This window comes from Bombus pascuorum, chromosome 1 (assembly GCF_905332965.1).
Source record: "Bombus pascuorum chromosome 1, iyBomPasc1.1, whole genome shotgun sequence".
In the NCBI taxonomy this organism is placed as follows: domain Eukaryota; kingdom Metazoa; phylum Arthropoda; class Insecta; order Hymenoptera; family Apidae; genus Bombus; species Bombus pascuorum.
Window position 1 is genome coordinate 21,131,863 of NC_083488.1, and position 24,242 is coordinate 21,156,104.

Genomic DNA, 24,242 nt, shown 5'->3' on the forward strand with positions numbered 1-24,242 from the left:
CCAATTGTATTTATATCAGCGAGAGAATATTTCTAAGAGATCACTTGTATCAGTTCAGTAATTCATCCCACCAATCTTTCTAACATTATGGAAATATTCAGGTCTAATAATTACTAAATATTCTCTTCTATGCAAAGAAATATTCCAATATATTTTTCATTTTAAAATTTCTTCAAAATCTCTCACATAACACAGAACACATTACCAGTTCTTTTATCGTCATTGGTCTCTCAAAAAACACAGATAACGCCACTTTTCCTTTCAAAAATACCCTAACCCAAACGCGATAACACGCTCAATTGCGCAACATCGAGAAAGTTATCTGGTGTGACACGATGCAGACGGGAAAAACGTGGATCGAAATCTTTTTCTCCGCTTCTCTCCGGCTGCTTGGAGGGTCTCGTGTAATTCAACCCTGTCACCCGCGTGTTAATTACCGTACGGCACGAACAAAAGGTAGTTCGCACGTCTCTCTGGCGTACAGTAGGGTCAGCGTTAGGCAGATAGAAGTAGGTCAGTGCCGTGTGTGTGATTCGTCTTCCCTTCCTTTCACGTATCCTTCAAATTAGCTCACACGTCTCGTTAGACCGATCGCAGTCTGGCTGTCTCCGCCGCTTTCCCTTTCCGTAACTTTTGTGATTGCGTAACACCAATAAGAAAGCCTTAATACGTTACACATTGCAAGAGCTTCGCTATTTGCCTCCTCGTCGATCAATCGAGATAATACGAATATGTTTGGATATCGGTAGATTCTAACAGTTTTTCGACTTTTGGGTTTGGTTTGATACTCGACAAAAGAATACGCGATTGGAAAGTTCGTTCAGCAAGAAGAAATTTCATTTCGATAGCACTCAGTTGGATAAAATGTATATTATGTGTTACATAAAAGATTTCAAAATTTTATTAGCATTTTATGGACATGTGGCTGTCATGATTATATTGGTCAAATTTGAAACTAATCTGAAAATGTATTCAGAAGATGGAACATATTTACTGCCGCCGTATATTAAATAAAAAACAAAAAATAGCGAATAGCTGTATTAGCCGTTTCGTAATGGAGACACCATTAACTCAAGGCAATCGATAGACACTATGATACAGCAAGAAACGTTTAACTATAACCTCAATAAATCTTCCGAGTGCCATAAACAACTGAATCCACACAATTGGACATTTTAATATGAACAAAATACGATGTCGGACGATAAACTTCAATTACCCTATAACATTCCAATTATACATTTTAAAACACCGTATTATTGGACCAAAAAAATATTTCCAGCATCACTCGGTTTATGCCGTCAAACGATGGTCAATGCGAAAAAACGCGACAAAGAGCGGAGGTCTGCAGAAGGTGGGTCTGATTTTGCAAGACCGAAAGTCGAAACCGCGAAAGGGGCCAAAGAACGCGAAAGCGTCCGACCGCAAGAGGCGAATCTCGATTAAGCCTCAAACGCTCCGAGAGCATCGTGGAGCAATCAAAAACACCGAAAGAGACAGGTCCGCGTCCCGATGACACACTCCCAAAAAGAAGAGGCGCGCGCGCGCGCTTGGCGGTGGCAGCGTAACGCGCGCGCACCAGGTCGTACATAAAACTCCTCACGGCGGTGTTTTAAAGGCCAGGTAACACGGAACGGCGCGCTTTCGACGGCCAACCTTCGGCCGCACGATGGAAAAAGACAACAACTCGCGGTCGATCTCGTGGTCCGTATAATTTCATTAAACTGAAGCAAAAAACTTTGGGACACGATTTGCCTCTTCGAGATCGAGAGTGGACTGACGAGCCTTACACGATGGACGAAGAACATGACGAAGAACACGACGAAGAAGAAACGAAGATAGAGGGAAAAAAGGAAGATCAGAGTATGAGAGGAAGCAAGATGAACACGAAGAATAAACGGAGGAAAGAAAGCAGACGAATGAGCAAGAGCAAGGTACTCCGCTCGCGAGTCACTGCGCGCTCGCACGTTGAACGGGCAATCCTCCGATTCCTCGTACAAGTACGTACATTGGCTTACGAAAGTATTTGCATTCAAGTGTTCATATAACCTGTTATATAAAATATTTTGAAATTTCATTGGCATTCTAACGAGACACGACCATTTGTCACGATTATATCGATCAAATTGAAAACCAATGTGAAAATGTGAAAACATAGATGTATAGAAATTATGAGATACATATTTGATAAAAAGATCTTAAAAATGCTTCCCGCTGAATATCCAAATTTACCAATACGGTGGATAATTGATATAGATAATTGACTGACTAACTTGACTGACCAATGTAATTATGATAATCAAATCGCATAACAGTGCCGATGAAGCTCCGAAATGCTTCGTACAATATCCGTAACATATTCATGAAAGATATCTACAACTGGACAAATAGTTTCGTCGGTCTGTGTAGATAAAGCTTTTGTACAATTGCAAAGACGCACGAGAGTCACGGAAGAGACAGTACAGTCGCTGCACACGCATACAGGCGCGAACGAAGGCGAAAGGATGAAGCCCAGCCTCGGCTAGAAAGAAACGGTCGACCAGCGCAGTAGACACAGTCTTGAATCTTGACCTAGGACACGCACCGGCGACTACGTCACAGTTCGACGTACTACGAAGGCTCACAGCGCAGTATATCTTTCTCTCTCTTTTGCTCTTTTACTCGATGCTGTGTGCTCGCCGCGCTGCTACCATACACTCGACATTCACACGGTTCGCCCAGGATGGAAAGGTCGACCGAGGAGCGAGGTCGAGGTTTTTCCTTGAACGGCGAGAAAATTCATTCTCGCAGCTTCGCCGGAAATCGCCACGTGAGGTCTACGAGTTTCTGCCCAGCCTTTTTGCATGACTGCTGCCGCGTACGCCATCGAAACTGGATCTTAGTCTACTAGACACACGAATCTTGTTATATACCATTCCTAGTTTTCACCATGTATCGGTTAATTACGATCGTTTATGCTCGTACGTGTCCTTTTTAGCTTTTTACATGGTCATGGTTTGTTGAGATTGATTGGCAACGGGTTTCCTTTATCTCGTGCTGATTTTGTTTTTTTCTAAGAAACGTTGGTAAATGATTAAATACCATAAAGGTAATTACATAATTAATTCTTTTTATTGTTTTATTATTGACGTTATAGTAAGAAGGATATAAACAACTCTATTCCGTGTTATGAATCATAATTATAGCCATTATTGATTGATTTTGCAATTAATTTCTAAAAAAATAAAATAAAATTTCCAATAAGAATATTTCCAATAAGAAAGAAACTTTTTTTTTATGTGCTACATGCTATTATCTATATGGTATTTATTATCATTTTCGTAGGAAATATCTCCTTTCTTATTGCGATATCATGATAAATGATGATCAAAATGAGAGTATTAAAATTATTGTTATAGTAAAGAATTGAATAAAAAATTAAGATAATTATTTCATAACAATAAGAACTACAACATGGTAACAAAATCGAAAGCTACAACTTTCTTGAAATTATTTTGACTTAAATAGAATTGTATAAGGATAAAAATAGGGGGTCAATTAACTCGCCCTTAATTAATGTCAACATTATGTAGCATTAGCTCGGAACAAGTTTTTCCATGAACTTCAAGAGAAATCGATTATATGTAAGCCAGTTGTACCGACTTAAAGATAAGATTTCTCCGTTCTATGATATGAGACCTTGATAAGATACTAGCTAGATAACATACATTTAGTATCATTTCCTTCTTTGCATATAAAATATTCTTCCACTATATTTACATCATGATTATGTCTCACATATTTGGTTTTAGTTTTCTTCTTTCAATCCCTTAATCAATTAAACAAATTGATTATTTTCATCTTTAATATTTCCCTTCCTATCGTTAATGCAAGGAGATATGTATAAAAAACATCGAGTTTTAATATAAGAACTTAATTTAATATAGCAAAAAACAATCTTTCGTAATATTCATTTAAAAATTTAATAAATTATACCAATTGCACATAAATCTATTGTATCCTGCAAATAACACTGTCTTCAAATTGGAGATATTATCGTACGAGTATCTGAAGAGTTCATAGAAGAAATGATACAAGCAACAAATCTTCGATGGAATTCTACTACAGGAAATGGTTTGTTTCTAAGTCTCAAACTATCTTAGTACGAAGTAGCTCCAAAAAATGTCGAAATTTGTCTATTTCATACTGAAATATTGAAATTTCTAACAAAATCCTGCGAGTAATACATATCGTGCATCGTTCTTTATATTTATTTCCTTTTTATAAGAAATACATTTATACCATTTTTCTACCGATCCTTTGTATGATAAAACGGTACAATTTTCCATTTCGTGTTTTCCTTTTCAGTATTTTATGAAGTCGATCAAATAATCACGGTACATTATAAATATTTACAATTCGAAGACTAATGGACTACGTGCAGCATTCCAAAGATACGAAGCTCCACAGGTACCAAACCGAAGGTAGGTAAAGAAAAGTTTTTCGTGTCCCAAGGTTCCCAGGATCAAATTCCACAGTGTCGATCGGAGGGAGCGATTCGACTGACAGCGCAGCGACGACGCTTTCCTCGTCCGGACGGAAGTGCCACGTCGGGTGCATTGTTGCGAGCCGAGTGTACGGGACGCGGATTGGCCAAATGGAGCGAGAGAGACTCTCGGGCCGTCTGTGTTCGTGCATATGCTTACGCCTTGCCGCCCCATGTACGTGTAACACACGCATTAAACAAGAGAGAGTACCCGAGAGAGAGAAAGAGTGTAGGTGGGTCGGTTGCGAACCACTTCCTCTCGGGACGTGTGCGGTCTTCGAATAATCGGATACTCGTGCGTGCTGCATCGGGGAAAGGATGTACACCGTTGTACGTACGGTTAGAGAGAACAGCAACGGGAAAAGAAGAAAAAAAAGTAAAGAGGCAGGAGAAAAAGGAAAAGAAAAAAAAAGGGAAACCGAAAAGTTGTTCGATGCTCGAATAACACTTGTTTGTACTCTTTTCATAAAGGACCCGGCGGTCTCGCGGCCGCTTTTACGCATGGAATAATGCGTCGAAACTCGATAATATATGTGCATCGTGGAATCACGATCTTCTAGGCGATGTTTCTCATTAACGGTACAGAAATGCACACCGTCGACCGGTGGCCATCGTCTTTCTGTACATGCGCAGGCGACGAAAAAGGAAATCAAACTACGCCACGTAAGTATATAGAGAGACTTGAATAACGTAGTACGTAGCAACGAACGAAAGGAACAAGTATTACTTGGTAAGTACAAAAACGCCGATCAGTTACACTGTTAAGTCCTCCTACCATGATATACATATTTGCAAAACCATCCCACGTAGAGGCGTTTTGCAAGGAAATCGCTCGTTTACAGACGAATAATCGTTGCATACGACGCGTGACGCTCTACCGTGGTGGAATTTCGCCAAGCCCGACTACATAGACCAGAGACCTGGTATATGGTTGCGCTACGACGCGCTCGACCGGCTGCTACTATACCGTCCCATGATAAAGAGAGGAAAAGAAAGGAGACGGGACAAAGGTCTGACAAAGGAAGAGGAGGAGGCGCTGGTGTAGAGAGAAGGAAGGCCATCAGTAGAGGAAAAGAGAAAAGCATCGAGCACGAGGTTAGGTGAACCCTCGTCGGGCCGCTCGTGTGCACGTCGTTCGTTGGATATTCGATATCGCCCTGTGTATCCTCGAGTATTGGCCCCACAGCCTGTGCTAGTGTGCAATAAACAAAGACATTTTCCACTTCCGATGACTTGGCAGAGCCACTCGACCCTCCCAGAAGCGAAATTCTATCTTATCCTGTCTCCCGGCATCAACGAGATTCGTTGCTTGACAGATCCCATCGAAGGGAACCATAACGAATTGAGAGAGAATCTATCGATCAGTTGTTAATAGATTGTAGTAGATTGACGAAAATCTTTTCATTCCAAGTAGTGAAAGAGATTGATCCACGTATGAGTACGATAGAACTCCGTTTATATAAATTTGTTAGCAGACAAGTACTTTATATATATATATGTGTGTGTGTGTAATTGGAATTCATCTTGACAACTTCTGCCACCTATGATTTTTCGTTGACATAACAGAAATTCACGTTCATGTAAGTGGATTTAATCAGCAGGAGTTCGTTTAATCTAAAACTTAGTTTTGCTATTATACAATTTATCTTGATTTTATTTTATTACACTTTATTATTCTTACAAATTATATGGAATTCCAGTGTACATACATATACAAATTTTGAAACAATTAGAGGATCGTACATGACAGTAATTTTAATCATTATATCCATTTCTTACACCTGTACATATTTCTTTAATGATTGCGGTAAAGTCACAGCATTATGCGAAAAATATTGATCTATCAAACGTAAGAGGAATTCTTTCCTTTGGTTTTCTTACTTCGTTGAAATCCTTCATAGCAACGATTTTCTAATAGTTTTAAGCAAGATATATTTATGATATAGATTCTATACAACGAGTCAAGGGAAATAACCAATGACACGTTTTCCACGAAAACTCGCTAGACAGGGCAAGACGCGTGGTCACCTGACCTACGATGAGGTTTAACGTCCCTATTAGCGGATGTCATTTGAATGGGAATGTAATAAAAGTCGCGTGCAGCATAATTTAATTCAAGGTCGTGCACACTCGCTTTCGAGCAGATGCAGAAGAACGCAATTACCGGGGACCGGCCGGCGTGTAGAGCGTGCTTCTGTACGCTTGTATTATAATTATACATGCGCGTCGTCGCGCTTTTTATCAGAGAATAATATTTCGTGGCCGGAGCCGTGGCTCGTGACGGGTCTCGATTCCGAAAGAATTCACCGGCTGCCGGCCGGTCGACGTTAAATTATGTGGTATGCATAATTGCACTCAATGAAATTTGCGTCTCTGCCGCTTTGGGAACCTCCTGGTCCCCGTGTCTCGTTCTCCTCTTGTGTCTGTTCCCCTGCCCGCGTCCCCTTATCAAACTCTCATCACCGTATTATATTAGTCGGCGTGTCCTCGTCACGCGTTACGCGCAACTGAATCATGCAGCCGCGATGAAATCGTGCCGAATTGAGAAAGCCGCGACGATAAATTACGGGATAAGCTGATGGAAATTACGCATTCAGAGATTTTTCGAACGAGAACCTGGTAAGACTAGCACACACGCACGAGGGCCACTCATGTATACAACGAACACGCGTGAATATCTAAAAGAAGAAACAAAGTTCGTGGAGATAGCAAAGGGCGGTTTGAGAGGCAGCGACCTCTGGTCGAGGGTAGTCGTTGCACATGGCAGACAGAATAAATAAAAAAAGAGAAAAACCGCTCATTTCAGCCAACGCGCTGTAAACATCTGCTAGGCGGGGGCACTTTGGCCCGCGAGTGGTTCTCAACCAACGCAGATTTGGTCCTTCGAAATGCATCGTCGACAGTTTCTATCGCAGTCTCATCCCCTCCAACCGAATTCTCTCCCTTTTCAGCTCGTTTCTTTTTCTTACCCACGATATTTATCGTTTACCTCCTGCATTTTATACTCCTCGTCCCCCCGGCCACTCATTCCCTAAGGCTTAAGTGTCGATCGAGTTTCGAGTATGAGAACGGAAAGAGACCCGGTGTGGGTCGGCAGCTGCTTCGAAGACCAACAACCAACAAAGGCAACAACCACCGTACCCTATCACGGATCGTTACTATATTACTACCACTTCTACCGCCAGTATGCGTGTTACTGATTTTCTCCATTTTTCCTTCCTTCTTGAGGGACATCTCAAGAGGAACGCAGAAAAGTTCAAGTTACTTCACTCGAGTAGCGTTTTCAAGAAGTTGTATGTACGAGATCGAATAGCCACTGTTCGAGAATCCGAGATCTCGTTCATCCTTCTTCGATGTCGGTGACGAAGCTCAAGGTTTCGACGGACGGAGAAAGCGCGGGAAGTTTCGACATCGTCGGCCGCAAATTGAACCGAGGAGGAACGGGCGAACGATTCCACGGCCTCGAGAGAACCGACGGAACGAGATGAATGTCGAGGCACAATCGCCGTGCGTGACGAAGTGTGTCGTTAGCGACGAAAGAAAGAAATTCGACGACGATGACGACGATGCATTTAAAGGAGAGCTCTCTTTCCCTCTCACAGCTTTGAAATTCTTCTCGCCGGCGGAAACTCTTAATTTTGTGGCCGATGTTGCGGCCGAAGGAAAAGGGACGAACTTTCAAAAACGATCATGGCCAAGGCCCCGTGTATGGGTCTGAAATCGTGCGTCCGTTTGTGCTCGAAACAATTTTTAACATAATTGCGCCTTTCCTCTTCCTGGGCACATGTATATCTCTCTGTCATCGCGTTACACCGGAATTATTATGAATAACAAGGAACCGCAATAATGACCGTTACGACGTTTTCAAAGGAGACAGTTGGTTTTTTAGTTGTGGTCAAACGCGACTTGATCTACTTGAGAAATGACTATAACAAATTGAATTAAATGTATAATAGAAATAGAAATAGAAACGAGGATAGATTTTTTTCAGGGACGTTAGTTGATACGACGAGATTTCTTTTAAAAGAGTATCCGACTTATAGAGAACACGCGTGAGTTTACCATTATAAATTTGTGAAGAGCAAATAAAAGTCCTATACACTAACGTTTTCGGGATCCGCTCCTCCCCCTATCTCGAAACTTATGTAGCGTTTGACCATACCAAGCGAACAAGTCGTAAAATACTGAGAAAAGATTCTCCCGTCTCCTGGGCAGCTTTTTACGAAGGCGCGTGAACAGTGGTAGGGCCAGTATGGGTCTATTAACACGGTTTCATCGTCGACACAAATCTTCCATTTCGATGGAAAAAGTAAGCTGGCGGTAGCATCGGGCACGTGCTGCCGTCACGATAAAAAAATGTCTTCTCTTCCTGCCATTCGAATTTCTACATATGTTTCTTTCACGTATCATTGGGAAACGATACATTAAACGTTGTACAGAAGTCAGGAACACGTTGCCGTTCTGCACTCATGGCATACACACACAATCGAACGACATTTCCTTCGTGTTACGGTTATGTGCGCGACGAATAACAACTACACACGTTCGAGCTTCTATCTCGTGTACCGGCTACAAATAAACCAGCCTCGATAACCACGTTCGCCTATTTCGTTAAACAAACAAAACTGTCCTCTAGCAGCTGGCACGCGTCGCCTCTTTGCTTTTCCAGCAAAGACGGAGAAAGTTTCGCGCTTCGAGCGGTCCTATTTGCAGGCTGGATCTCGTGTATATAACCGGTGCTGTTGTGCCGTACGTACGGCGACGTTTGCGCACGTGTGTGCGTCACGTTTAACAGAATCGAGGGACGGGTTAATAGCGAAACGCTTCTTCCTTCCCATCGCGACGAGGCAGCAGCAGCAGCAGCGGCAACACGCAGCATCGCGCGCGCCACAGTTCGCGTCGCGCCGGTTACGCGACGCTGCAGCTAACGACCTGGATAACCAGCCGTGATGTTTCCAAAGTAACGTCATCGTTCGCCGCGATGCGACACGAGGCGACGAGTCTGACGACGGAGTCGCTCATTACAACTTCCGGTCCAGGAGAGCGAGCCAGAAAGAGAGCGGCCCGAGGGAATGAGAAAGATGGAGAGAGACAGAGATCTCGGAGCGGCGATGGTGGGGACAAGAGAATCAGCAGAACGGCGCGGCGGACCGACTGGTCGACGGAATGAGACAGAGAGCGCGAGCGTGAGTAAGACGGACGGTGGGGAGGGAGAGAAGGAGCGAGAATCGAGCGAAAATGCTCAACAAATAGCCACATCCTCATAATGGAACGGCGTATCAAACTCATTAGACATCATTATCGAATCGACACGATTACGTTCCGCAGAAAGATCCGATCTTCCCGTTAAAACCGAATGATCGGTTTAAATAGACGCTCGATCGTCATCATGGGCGCTGATACGACGCGCGTACACACAACGTACGTTGAGAAATCAGCGTATTAGATATACACGCTAAAGACACTCTCTGCATCCGTCGAGAAATTTAGGCGTACGAGAGTGCGGGAACCCGTCGCGTTAGAGCAATGATTCATGCCAGGTATGTTAAACTGGTTCCGAGCGGACTGCAGCCGCTGGAAAAAAGGCTCGTAGCCCGATCTACGAGACACAATGCAACGTTAGAGAGAAAACAGCTACGTGGACGTATGTAGATCCGCAACCCCGACCCCGCTACCGTCAAAGGGTGGAGTGGTTGGGAAAGCAGGAAGCGAACGGATTTTATGTAAGAAAGGAAAATCATAATGCACAACTATACGTGTCTGCTCGAGGAAAATGATTGGAAACGTCAACGAGGAATCCGAGATTCGCGTTACGATTTCTTCATATTATACCCCGTGCTTCATCGTATAATTTTCTGCATAGTACAGTATCCAGAATAAATTTCCAGATAAACGATTCTGCACGTTATATTATTATAGACGTAACCTTGCTTCTAATCGATGGTTCTATACGAGTGTTGGCTGATTTAAAAAAATACCAACGACTAATTTCACGTGGTAAAAATACCAGCCTCGTAATATATAATAAATGAGAATATCGATCTAAACGTAGGTACGGCGTAATCGTTCGATGAGTACGCGCTGCGTACGCCACGCAGAAGCATCGAGTCAGTGCTTACTCGCGCGCGTTTCGGTCGCACGACACGCCAGCGGTTCTCAATCTAAAGATCACGGCGTGTAAAGAGGATGCGAGAAAGCTCGACCGAACGGAAGACACGATAAGCACGTACGGAAATCCGTAGCGGGTTCTGAATTTAAAACACGAACAGTCTTGACACCGTTCTAAGTGTCCGAGTCTAATGTTATTGGACGGTCAATATTAGCGCGCTTCACGTGATGAGCGACGAGCACCATACGGCTTCCTTTTACACGCCACCGTTTTCCCTCCTATCGAGGAATGCTTTAGGCATCGCTGGAACGACGGCGTTGCCAGGTACGTTATATTCAGATATAATAAAACGTTATCGACCAGATATCGGGGCCGAGCAGCTCTCTTCTCGCGAGCCGTAGCAAAATAACATCGGTGTAATAAGGCACGCGAGACATTGAACTCGACTGAAAAACAAGGACTAGATACACACTATTTTATCCGATTGATCGATTCTTATAATCGTCGTAATCGACGCTAGATAGCCAAGCGTTGTTAATAAAGTTATTGCATATAGGAATATTACATAGAATGTTTAGTCGTAGGAGAACAGGAATGAAATACTAACTTAGTATTTTTATTGACTCGAAGTGTCGATGAATGCATATATAATATGTCGACCGTAGACTGGCAAGCGGCCAATTTCGAATTTGCAAAAGTGTATCGTGCGAGGTAAATTGCGCTCACTCGTTTCTACGTGACGACAGATGCGGTGGAGGTGGTCGAGAACGAGCTGTAGATGATCGATCTATGGCACGTGCTATCGATAGACGCGCTCCTTCCGTGTGTATTTGCACGCGTTTTGTATTCCATCGAACTTATATCATGGAATATCAAATATACAACGCAGATCAAACTAAATAACATTTCTTTCGTTCTTTTTCACTTTTCAATAGCGTGTAAAATCGTATCGAGATAGGTAAAAAATAAAAATGCAAATACACAGAGTACGAGTAAGCACTTTCGAGCGAAAAGAACCGTTTCTAATCTTCAACATTAATCGGTAAAAGCATGAGTCTCACGAACGTAGATAAAGTATAGGCACGGTATTGATGATTGCGAACAGAGTTACGTGATTATTTATCATGCGCGCGATCTTTGACAGATGTTAAGATTTAAATGGCAAGCCACGTGGCGCCGCGCTGCGGCGTTCTAGGTTTTCTCAATTTCGAAACGCTTCACAAAACGAACGATACTGTATATACATATATTGCGTGTCCTGTTAGTACATGGTTTAAATTCGTTCGATAAAAGCAACCGTTTTGCTATTCAATGGAAAGATTATCTTTTCACGGTGCACATCGTAAAAAGAACACAGATGGGTTCGTTAGCAATGACTGATCTTATACGGCAAGAAAGATCCTTTACTTCTCGCGTGCTCAATGAAACACGGATTATAAAAAAACGAAAATTGTCATTTCACGTCATTCAGAATGGACGAAACGAAAGACGCTATGTTATTGACCGCGACTTACCGGTGGACACCGCGGTATAAAAAGGTCGGAAGTAGGTGCGTAGCGTCTGTGTCACGTACGTGTCTGTTATTTTTATTTGTAACAACCGTGCTTTGACATTTGGAAAGAAGGAAGGTGCTCGTAAAGATTCCAGCCTAACGTTTTGTTTGAAATTCTCTAAGTTTAACGGTCGTCGACGTTTCGTGTCCTTTGACAAGCGGTCGGCTTTCAACCACTGTAAACATTGTTAAATCGCGACGTAACGAGATAACAATAATTACCATTTACTCGTTTCATAAACTGTATAACACGATATATCAATAAATCAAACGCGTGTAATCAATTACTTTCGCGTATCATGCATAAAGATTATTATTAACAAATTGATCTTTTTTTTTTTAGACACGTTGAATAGCAAGTAAAACATTTCTTATCTGGCGTGATATTATATCCATTAACGCGTGTCATGCGAATTTCTAGATGCAGCGACATCGCAGCATCGTTTAAAGTATGACGTCGCTATTCTTGACACCTTTCTTGGAAACTTGGGTGTAGAAAAAAGAAAAGAATATACCAAGACGGTTGCGGCACGGTTAAAAGAACGACGAGCTCGATTTTAACGTTCCAAGGAACGCCTGTGCACACTAGCGAAGGTTACGAAAATGTCATCGGTCTCGAAACACTTAACCGCGATGTATAATCATTCTTTATTTATTTATGAGGTCGATACGCAATATCACAACAAATTGTATGTTAAACTTGCTTCCCTTTTTTCATGTTTTCAGCTTTTTGTTCCCTTTTTTCATGTTTTCATTTTCCAACTACATTTTTTCCTCTTTTCTATACATATTACGGAACAAAGATAAACGTAACTAGGTTGATGGCAAAGGTAGCCGATGAACGACCACGACCTACGACAGAGTTCACTGTACGACGTTCCACCGAGCTTCAAAATAAATTTGCTTTTCGAAGTTAGATTGGTTTAATTGCACCATTACTTGATACCGCGTTTCTCGCGCCACGCTCACGCCCGTGCCAATGAACTGTCAGTGGTGCTATACGCGACAGATTCCGGTAACGAGAAATGCAAAATAACGTACTACGTGAATTCAACTTACGTAAACATGTTACAGTACGACTAACTCGACAACATTATTCACGACCGTTTCAACATTTATCGACCGACCTTTGAAAAATATTTTACGTTCACCCATACACGTATAAAATTACCTACCAAGGGTTTTCAACGCATTCGTGGAATTTCCATGTATATCTGCTAAAGAGTACAACGAATATCATTGTTGTCGTGCAGTTATATGCGATTCAGGCGACTCCAAGGCCCTTACGTTAAGCCCTCGTATAATCACAATTTATCGAGATTAAACGCTTTACGTTTACTTTTCGGCTATAAAATTTATCGTTGGTCGATAAATCGTTATCAATTTTTTCGAGTATGTGTCAGATTTGTAACTGTATTGATTACTTTGTAACGCGTAAAGAACAATGTTCAACGATCGCAAGAAGGAAATCCGTCAGTTTGCGAGAGATGTGGAGGTTATGTTCGCACTCTTACCTTGTCGGCCGACGATCTCTGCCACGTGCTCGCTGCTAGGTACCGGCACGCATTCGGTCATGTTCTGGCTCTTCTTAGAACGTGCCTCCTCGAAAACGCCTGCCGGTGTCGTTTGCAGAGGATCCGGATCGTTGGTCGTTCCGGTGCCGGTTCCTGTGCCAGTGCCCGGGCATCCAGGAGTACCCTCGAGACCGAGCATAGACAACTCTAATGCCAATTGCAGGGCTCGTTGGTCCTCCAGAGAAGCGGTGCCACCGCCATTCGCTCCACGATCCATTTCGCTGAACAAACTTGTTGGCATGTTGCTCGACTAAAGTAATCGCGTTGTGTCGCACCGGTGAAGTCAATTGTACGTTGATACGTTCGCACAGATAGTATAAATCACAGTTTATTTTTTCACCGACTTCTCACTATTTCGATTATGATATAGTCTCAGTTCTTTCTTCACAGCCCGTGTCTTCCCTTTCTTTTCCTATTTCCTTCTTCCTGTAATACTTTGCTATTGTAAAGTAATGGCCGAATGATGTTGATCGGTGACGGGATCTTCGTAGACAGAGACTAACTCGAAACGATCGGAAAACAACGAAACATAAGCGCGCGCGCGCGTGCACACTACACACACTATTATTTAGGACGAGGACTATAGTGGCTGCTACACCAAGAAAATCGGGCGATCTACTCTTCTCTCGTACGCGGTCACGAAGCGTTTAATGTTCGTAGGAAAAACAACGATGCACCGTACAAAAATAAAATCGTCGCCTCGCCGGTGATCGTTTCGTTCGTCTTCTTCCTTTTTCGTCCGGGTCCTCTGTGTCGCGCGTGTGTACGAGCAACGCACAGCGTGAGTTTTATTCGTACACTGGAAACGTGTGGGCTACTACTCGTCGTAATCTCGTGTCCACAATCAGCACGTCTTTTTCTCGTCGTTCAGTCTCTCTCACTCGCGCGCTTTCTTTCACCGCGTGCAAAAGCCGTACTACGAAAGTGGCCTTCTCGATATTCGCACTGGTTGGAACTGTGTGTTCGTTTGAGATTCGTGTTATTTAAGAGCGCGACTTGCAGCCGTCAAAATCGTCGCTCGCGATGTTCGTGTTTCTTTTCTTATTCCGCGTATCTGTTTTTTACCGATACAATATTATTTCGTTCGTTCGTCTACTCCTTTCGGCGTTTCTCTCCCCGTTTCGTTCGCTCTCGTTCTCCCCTTCGACGGAACGACCTAACGTAACGTAACGTAACGGCGCGTGTATCACGTTTGGGAGGTTCGTCACCGACCGACTGACTAAAGCGTCCGAGAGCGTCGTCGCGCGACTGAAGCACTGAAAACGGAGGCAAGGGGCGCCGCGCTCTCTCTTTCGTTCCTTTTTTCTCTCTTTATCTTGCCCGCTCACTTGCGTTCTCTCTTGCTCTCTCCCCCTTACCGCGATCTTTCCTTTCGAAGGCAGGCGCGTGCAACTACCCTCTCGCTCGTGTTACCACTGCGACTGACTGCGACGTACTGCGACTGCGGGTGCTAAAGCCGGCGCGCCGCCATGTGCCGGACGCCGGCTATGCATCCTGCTGATTGGTCAACACGGTCACGTGGCTCCGTACCACCCCTCCCCACCACATTCGGCCAACCGGCGCACAAAGTACCAGCGCATCTACCGGCCGAGAGCGTCGCACTTCGTTCGCCTCCAGATACGGGCGCGTGCACTCGTCCCTACCGGCTTGCAACCCCCTCCGTGTTACCGCTCGTGCTCTCTCGCCTCTTCGTCAAGTTTCCCTATGGATCTCTGCTGAAGCACCGGCTGCACCACCGATTTCCAACGGCGGTGTTTGCGAGCCCGGGACTGCCCTGGGATCGCAGCTCCATCTCTTCGTGATAACGCGAGACGCCATGATCAAGGGATGCACTTTCATTCCGTCGATGTTGTTTCGGTTAATTTAATTACTCACCGTCAATATCTGTATCTTCGGCTTTGTTTGATTGCAGTTTTAATTAACGAATATAGCCCCTTTCTTTTTCATAGTTCCAGTATTTGTTTAATCTAGCTTTTGAGCTCGTTTACCTTGTTTCTTTTTCAATCAGAAAGTGTATCGGTAATTGACTTTATTTTAGAAAAAATTTAACAAACGTAGATTGGGTTGTGCATTCCAAGGTATATACTTGGTTTAGAATATTACAGTGGCAATACTGTATTTTCCAAGATTATTCGTTGTATCGTTCACGGTAAATCTCACGATACGACACCCTTTCCTATCCGCAGTCCCGTCAACGACCTCTGTCTGCATATAGGGTGCCTAGCAAACGCATTCGTCGGTACTCTTTTTCGAGGTGCGTGCAGTCACTGTAGCAGATCGGCAAAAGGAAATGCAACGGGAAGGAAATTTACGATTCTCGAGAAATAATAGCAAGGTATCGTTCGAGTCGTAAACCTTAGTTGGATCGTTTGAGACTCCTACCATGCTGTAAATTAGATACGACATCAGGAATAGTTTGAAGGAAATCTGTATTATTGCTTAGTATCAAATATATAAAAGTGTAATCCTCCTCAGTGGCCTCGCTTGTTTGAAACTTAATTACCCACTGTCTCACAAGGTTGCAACTCTGTTACCCGTTTCAACACTTTTCTCTGTTTTATCGATAATAATTAATCGAATGAAAATGTAGATAAAAGTACACACGATGATTGAGCATGTTTTCTAGAATCGAGCAGAAGTATTCATTGTCTTGTTTGTTCCTCGATTAAATTAAGACATTTTGATCACGTTCGATCCAAGCCCGACAGAGCATTTTCTTTTTTGCCTGCTTCGAATGTAATGAAATTCACGATACGATAAATTTACGCAGTATCATCGGTGAAACGAGAAAAACCGAGTTTTTATTGCGATCGATATCCCACGTAGCACCGCGAAACAAGTTTCTGAAGAAACGTCTTGGCACTACGTTCATGCACAGTGCAATGCGCTATAGCCTGTGCTAAAGCATCATACCGTAGTAGAATGGTTAACTTTCCGTAATCGAGATATCAAGAATATCTTCACTCTGAATCAGTTAAGCTAGGTTAAGTTACGCCGATCTATCGTCCTTGAACTCCAACGCCAATGATTCCAGCAGACTGTGTAGGAATTTGTACTTCGTGTCGAGATCGTTGATTGCCGATCAACCTTGTAATTTTCTCTGGTTGCAATTTATGATTAGCATAAAGCTAATTGTGAAAAGAAAGGGAAAAATTTCTGTGAAAAAAAAAGGGAACACGAGAAACAAGAAAAAGAATGATGCGAAGAACGCGACCGATCGTTAATTCTCGCAGAAAAACCTATTAAAATTCCATTCTCAAGTACAATGCAAAAAACGGAGTCATTACGCGTGTTGAAGAGCACACCTTAATAAAAGAAGAAGCATCTCGGTTCGTCTTTAAAGCTGCGCTGTGATAAATTTTTGAAAGGAACCAGTTCGCCGCGTAATATAAAAGCGAACGATACAAGAAGCTGTCCCCTCTCCTTTCTACTAATTGTCAAAAGTTGGCTTCGATACGGGCCAGACACGTAATTGCTTCACTGATACCTGCAACCTCTTAATCCGCAAATCACGAGCCATCCTGGCGCAGCTGCCACCTGCGCGGCCAAAACCGACTACATATTTGCTAACAACGAAACCGGCGAATTCGATCTAAACCGATTTCTAAATGCAGCGGTTTGGACCTTGAACCGAGGTGCAACCGTGTTCCATTGTTCTCTGCCGACGACCCTTCGTCTTCTCCCCAGACTAGCCGATTGCTCGATTTTTAGTCGGGCCAACGCACACGATCGTGATCATGTCCTCCATCTCATGGAAAACAGCCGACGATGCTCCAGAATAATTCCACAATATCAGAAACTTTTACTACAACCGTTCCGCTATTCGAGATACCGAATATAAAATATTAACGTTTACGGAGAATATCGGATGAAAAGTTGACCATCCTTTTAACGTCCCGTTGTAAAATATACTCACTGTAGGTTTCCAAATAAAAAAGAAAGGAAAAGTTGAAATGATTGGTACGCCTGCAAAGAACGTACAAATTCTGACTGCCTTTTTAAACTTTCAAGTTCTTTAATTTGCTTCATTGATAGCGTAGGTAGTAATTTTAAATTATGTACGTCTTATGTGTACGTGTATAGCGTTAAGAGAGGATGATAAGGAACAAGGAAACCTTTGCGAGAAAGTTGACTCTGTTTTATTAGTCGGAACCAACGTTTTCATTATTACCGTAACGTATCAAGCTGTAAATTAAACGAAACTACAAGTAAACAGCAAGCAAGATATAACCGAGAATGCGCGGATATTATAGAGAAGTGTAAAAAAATATATACGCATATTTCTTTTATTAAAGACAACGTGGTTCAACAATACTGACCAATAAAACGCAAGTTGAGCGACAGGTGTCAGGGAGAACTTTGGCCAACGAAGCCTAACCGAAAGCCTCTTTTACAGGCAATGTGTATTTGCTTAGCAGGTAGAAAAAATTTACATACGACCACTTAGATACATCGAACAAAACTGTTACCAATCGAAGCACCAAAATTGTTCCATTTGTTTGTTAAATCTACATAAAACGATCAAATGGTTGACTTTTGAAAATTTCAGACAACTTCAGTCAATATTGTTGCCAGTCATTCGACAAATTACCCAACAGCGAAGAGAAACAGAAGAAAAAAGAATGATTTCCACAAAAGCGGCTGGCTTTCTCGCGGACGGTGATCCTACGTGAGCTCGTTCGGCAAAGGCGACTAATTTTGTTTCTCATCGTTCGCCGAAAGCAACGACCCGTGCACGCTCTCTCAAGGCTGTCTCGGGACGCCACCTTTTGCCACGAGCACCTGCCGACTTCTGGCGAGCTCGTGCTCTCGACTCACTCGTAAATACCTGTAACTTGTGTCCAGTATACGTTAGCCTTTCCGAAACTTTGCTCGCGTTCGTTCATTTTTATCACAGCCAATGACTCGATGACGATAAGCCAGCTGGACGAACAACGAACGATTTTATCCGTGAATACTAGTCGTACCCTGAAGGGGGTGGTTTTCTCTCTCGACATACGCGCGCCGTCTGCACACGAGCCCGAAACTCGAGCGTGAAAGTAACGTGTGAGTGCACGTGCGTGTCCAACGCTTGTTCGTCCAACTAATTGCCTCGGTAATCGACACGTAATCAACTTATAATCGACGATGGCTATAATTCTGAGATAATTAAGTCCGACGGACAGAGAGCATTTACGTCGGATTCGAGATCGTTCTCCTCTTTCAGGATGCTGCAGGAATTGAATACGACGTATTGATGGCGAGGTATGTAGGTTGGAACGGAGCAGAGGATGAGTAAAGGGTTGCAGGATGAAATTAAATGCAGATGGTCGAGAGGTGTACGAGGAACGTAATGCGCGTAGTGTATATGACTGAGCATTGTCGTGTAATTAGACGAGATGTGGGTAAATTGAATTATTTCTAGATTCTGTACCCGCATATTTGATTGTTGCTCCAACGACGTAGAAATATTTTAAATAGACCGAATGGAACAGGATGAAGATTTCACGTGAATGTGGATGAAAAATATTTGAAAATAGAAATGCACGCGAATAATGATTACTTTTTATTTACACCATGTAGGGCGAATATCATATTATTAACTACTCTGCGGCTATTTATAAAATGAAAGAAAACGAACGAGTAATTGATAGATTCTAACCACAGCTTTGGGAATTTTAACGAGATGAACCGATTAATATGGTTTCTCCTTCGCTTAAAAAATGAAACAAAGTATAGATATTTTACAACACAGTCCAAAATTACTCGAATCTCGGGTAACGAGGTAGCAATTTAATACGTCGAAAAAGAAGAAACAAGGCAACTGGATCAGCTGCGAATCCACACCATGCAGGTTCACGATGCTGGCCACGTTCCTTCAGAACCACGTCGCGTCGCTCTTTTTCGTGGCTACCATTTTCGCAGGTTTCTACAGCTATTTCGTAGCGAACGGCCGAAGAAGGCGCAGCCCTGAGAAGAGATGTTGCAACGCGATACTGTTCAGGCCGCGGTCGAACGCTAGCCACACCGTGGGCGCCTCTTAATGTCGCGGCTTATTACGAGCAATAACGATCCGCTGTATGCTACATTTATATCTTATCAGGTCTAATGTTATACATTACGCGACCCTTAATACTATACTTTAAAAACGTGTTTCTTTATGCGGCAGAAAGTTGAGCGCACGCCGATTCCTTTCGACTATCAGCGCCACCACGATAGATTACAGGCGTTCCCAAAACGCTGCTATCGTTCCGACAGATTTCCATCTCGTGCGCCACTCGAATATCGTAATTACGATAACGAACAACAGAACACCGAAGGATGTCGAAACGAGGCTCTTATCCTTCAGCAAGAGAAAGAATAAGAGAGAAAGAGAGAGAGAACAGAAAGACGAAACCTAAAACAGGGAGCATGCTCTCAGAAAAGGGTCCTCGAAGGACCCTTAAGACGAACGTAAAGGAAGCGACGTATACACGTACTAAAGGGCGACTCAGGCACGTGTGTATAAGCAGACATCCTGATGCAGGATACTGGCCAAGTTGCGTTTAACTTAATAACGAACGGAACAGTTTCTGGCTGGTTGGCGCATTAGCTAACTCCTCTTCGACGTTCGGCATAGTTGGTCGTATTTTTAGCGCTTGCAACCGGTTGCCTTCCACGGCGATCATTGTCGTTGCTTTGCGAAACTGCTGCAACTCCTGCGGGGCGGCGTGTCCTCGTGAGACCGACCGTATATACACGTGGATCGGCGACATACGCTCGCCGAGTGCACCAACATACGCGCGTGTCTGCGTGTCGCGCTCGCAGAATACACCTTGGCGATTTTTCTGCGCGCACACACCGGCTCGCGCTTTGCGTTCGCTCGCACGCGCGCACGAATACCAGATCGAGCTTGTTTCGCGCGCGCCTATATACGGACCGGCAGATCGTATATGTGCGCGCAAGGTACGCGCCGCGCTGCCCAGCCAGCGGAGAGGAGAGAGAATATTTCGTTCGATTTCGATCGACGGGGTGTAACGGGGGAGAACCGCATTGCTGGCCTCTGAGTCGACCGCGGCTGCTAGGACGACGACAACGACGACGACGACGACGACGACGATGGTGGCGGCGGTGGTGGAGCCGACGCACATCTTGTCGCCGAACGGCGTGTCTGAAGGGCAGGGCCGTATTCTTGCTGGCTAGCACCCGTTTGAGGCTTCACCGCGCCTGTGTGCGCCACCGTTTTGCGTGTCATCGGGGTGCACGAGGTGTGAATTTTAATACAAAGCTTGCTTACTGCGCGAACCGAGACTGTGAGGGTAAATAAGATCTAACAGGCGCCATGTCAAGGTGCATCCTTGTAATACTTTGGCATTCCACTCTTCAGCATATTTTTTCGTCCTTGATGTTTCATTCTTGCTTATATAATACATGATTGTGATTTTGGATTGATATTAGTAGGATGTTTGTGTACTTATGGGAAATTCGAAACTGTATAAACGTAAAGAATGCACGACGCATTCAAAAATATTTCTCAAATTTGTCATAATAAATACAAGTACGTGCGACCATACTTCAATTTCCCTGAAGAAATCTTGTAATCAAAGTAATTTGTGAAGCAGACTCTGCAAACAATATCGGTGAATTCACATGGAGTAACGCCAGACGAATCAACCCGGGTCATTAATTGCTTCAAGAACGAAACATTAGATAATACTAAGCAGCCTCTTGGCTGATCCTCGATGCGATTCATGAGTATAAAGCCACTGCACGTCGGTGCTGACAATATTGATCGACTATCTATCCCAATATCTGGTTAACCACGAAATCCGGCGGCCGCCTACGCAACGGCGTCCACGAAGCGGGGTCAGCATGGAACAGCGGCCGTAAGGCCGTTGCACAACGGCGAAAACGCATAAATAGCATGGTAAACGATGATAGCGCGGATAAACTGCCGCCTTTCTAAATATACCGTCGGTCCATTCTCGGAATGTGCTTCCGACCGCAGTCTGTAACACTTGTCACCTTTCTTGATCCCACCTTTCCCTTAATCTCTGTTTTTCGCCATGCTGCTTCATTGCAAAAAGTTGACCACGTTATATGAATTTTACCCTGTTGAGATTCTTTGATTCTGCTCCGACTTAAGTGTTTATAATATGGTACAATTTGAAGAAGTTGCGTAACCATACCTGCAAATTTTTCAAATTTTATTTGTCTGCTTTGTTACATCACTGTAGTGTTTTAGCAATGTCTTATTATATCGGTGTATCAAATGGTTTATACATAAGAATTATTTATTTTTAAGTTTCCAACGAAAGTAAAAATTTGCTATTAATATTATAGGTTCTTCCCCTCGTAATCGGATCAAGTCCTAATTGCAGAAAGTTAATTACGTTCTCAATGCCTGAAAACTTTATTTAATTTTAAGAGAAATATAAGAAAGTGAACATCAGTAGGTATAACGTTTCTCGTTTCTTAATATTGTAACAAAAGTTCAGTTTTGTAATAGTTACAAATTTATTTAATATCAGGGAATCATAACAGAGCGTAGTTTGTATTATTTATGAGTACAGTATTGTATATGATTTTACTTTTTTCTGTATATTATTAGTGTAAAGGTTTAACAAATACTTAATATTTGAAGCCTAACTGCGATAAAAGGATATCATATTTGACATATACAGGTTTTCTATCGATTGTAAATGAACGTCTATATGTATTATGAATAAGTAAACGTAGATATAGTGATGGAGCCCGTTGTAAACTGAGCTTCAGTCGTTCGACTATGGATCGCGTGCGCCGAGAGCTCGAAAATTTGGGCGGTGAATGCTCGAGGTTGGGAACCGTGAAAAATAAGGATTAATTGAGGGACAGACATAAGTCGGCGAGATTCAGACACTTTTAAAACAAGTTTCGGTCATCCTATGAGATTCCCTGCATATTATGCATTTTGAAAGAAATTATTATTTATGTTCAGTTAAAAACATCATACGTTCAAACTAAACAATATATTGCACATATAGATTAAAAAAAAAAAGCTCCACTGTAGCAATTAAAAATTCAAAACACGAGGAATAAATAATAAAGAAAAGAAGAAACTTTACGATTTTGTCTTCATAATTCATGCACATTAAAAATGTAGAATAAGGATCTAGGAGGTTCTACATAGTAAGTTTCGAAAATCTAACTTTCAAGTTTCAAAATCTCTCTATTAAGAGAACCTCGGACCAAAGCTTCTTCCGACAGACCACAAGAAGGGAATTTATCTATCTATTCATGGTTGCTTTGTATCGTCGAAATACGATCGGACGTAACGTTTTCATGCGGAAATTTTTAAGTTATTAGAACAGCATTGTGAGCTCGAGAAACGTGGCCTCACGAGTTTGCTACGAATTCGATGGAAGATTTATTTACAGCGAAGGGTGATCGCAGAATGCATTCACGTGGTTGCCGATGCCCTTCGTGTTTATAGCCGGCACTTTCGAACGGCAGAGAAACGGAAAACGTTTCGCGATCGGCTTCTAGGATGCGTTCGCACAGAGAATTCGAATTATCTGACAATGGTGTAGGTATACGGGGGCAGCAGTTCCAATGAAAAGTTAAAATTCATATTTGCTAAACGCGTTAAGCATATTATAGTTTTTTATTGAAAGTATGTAATATAATTTGTAACTATTGATTGATTATTTTCGAATTCATTAGATATATTCAATTAAAGATTTAACATGGAAACATAAAGTAATAAAGACAATAAAATAAATATTACGCTGTCTCAAAAGTTTCTTTTTTTTTTCAATAGAACAAATGAATCATACATAAACCAATAAAATAATGTAAAACAAAAGATGTGTGCATCGAATATTTGCTTGTAAATCGAGAGAAACTTTCGAGACAACCTAATATAATACATAGGCTGAGGCTCAACAGAATACCAGTTATTTTTACACACATCCTAGGAAATTCCTAATTATACCTGAATTCGCTTTTGCACTGCTGAAAACATATACAGATATTTAAAAGAGCCATCGAGAAGAGGATTCGAAAGATAATGACCTGATTTAAGAATAATATATAAAATGTTTTATTATATCAATGTAAAATACTTTTCGGTACCGTTATTCAATGGTCCTGCAATAGATATAATCGGTATTCCAAACTAAAATATTTCCACTGCTGTACAATGCAATGTAGTTATTCAATCGATTTACAACAATCTTCAACTATAATCGTCTTAAACGAACTCTATAATGAGTTCGTTAATTACTAGAGTTTCTCCAAATGGGAAGCAAACGAAACCAATAGTTGTCACGTATCTATAAACAACCATACACTTGATTTCCAAGCTAGAAATATTCACCGAATGTCCAGCTGGGCAAATCGTACAGTATAAATTAAATAATAAAAAAAAACTTGATTTCCAGGGTCTGCAGGTACAGAAGAAACGAAATTATACTCGGTATGCAATATGGACCGATGCGCACCTTGTGGATAAAAACGGTCGACGTAAATCTCTCTCACCTTGAA

At 42.5% G+C, this 24,242-nt stretch overlaps 1 protein-coding gene and 1 long non-coding RNA gene across 2 annotated transcripts in view; one reads left to right on the forward strand and one right to left on the reverse strand.

Moving 5' to 3' along the window:
* LOC132908109 (RNA-binding protein MEX3B) overlaps positions 1–15,180 on the reverse strand; it is an 86,400-nt gene extending 71,220 nt beyond the window's left edge. Inside the window, exon 1 of the mRNA XM_060961763.1 lies at positions 13,701–15,180. Within this exon, the coding sequence (XP_060817746.1) occupies positions 13,701–14,001 (301 nt within the window). The 5' untranslated portion in view covers positions 14,002–15,180. The remainder of the gene's footprint in view (positions 1–13,700) is intronic.
* A 667-nt stretch (positions 15,181–15,847) lies between these two features.
* LOC132908171 (uncharacterized) lies at positions 15,848–24,225 on the forward strand. The gene is made up of 3 exons (XR_009658327.1): positions 15,848–15,909; positions 15,976–16,095; positions 24,140–24,225. It is a non-coding gene; the product is annotated as an uncharacterized LOC132908171 (long non-coding RNA).
* Positions 24,226–24,242: the final 17 nt, after the last annotated feature.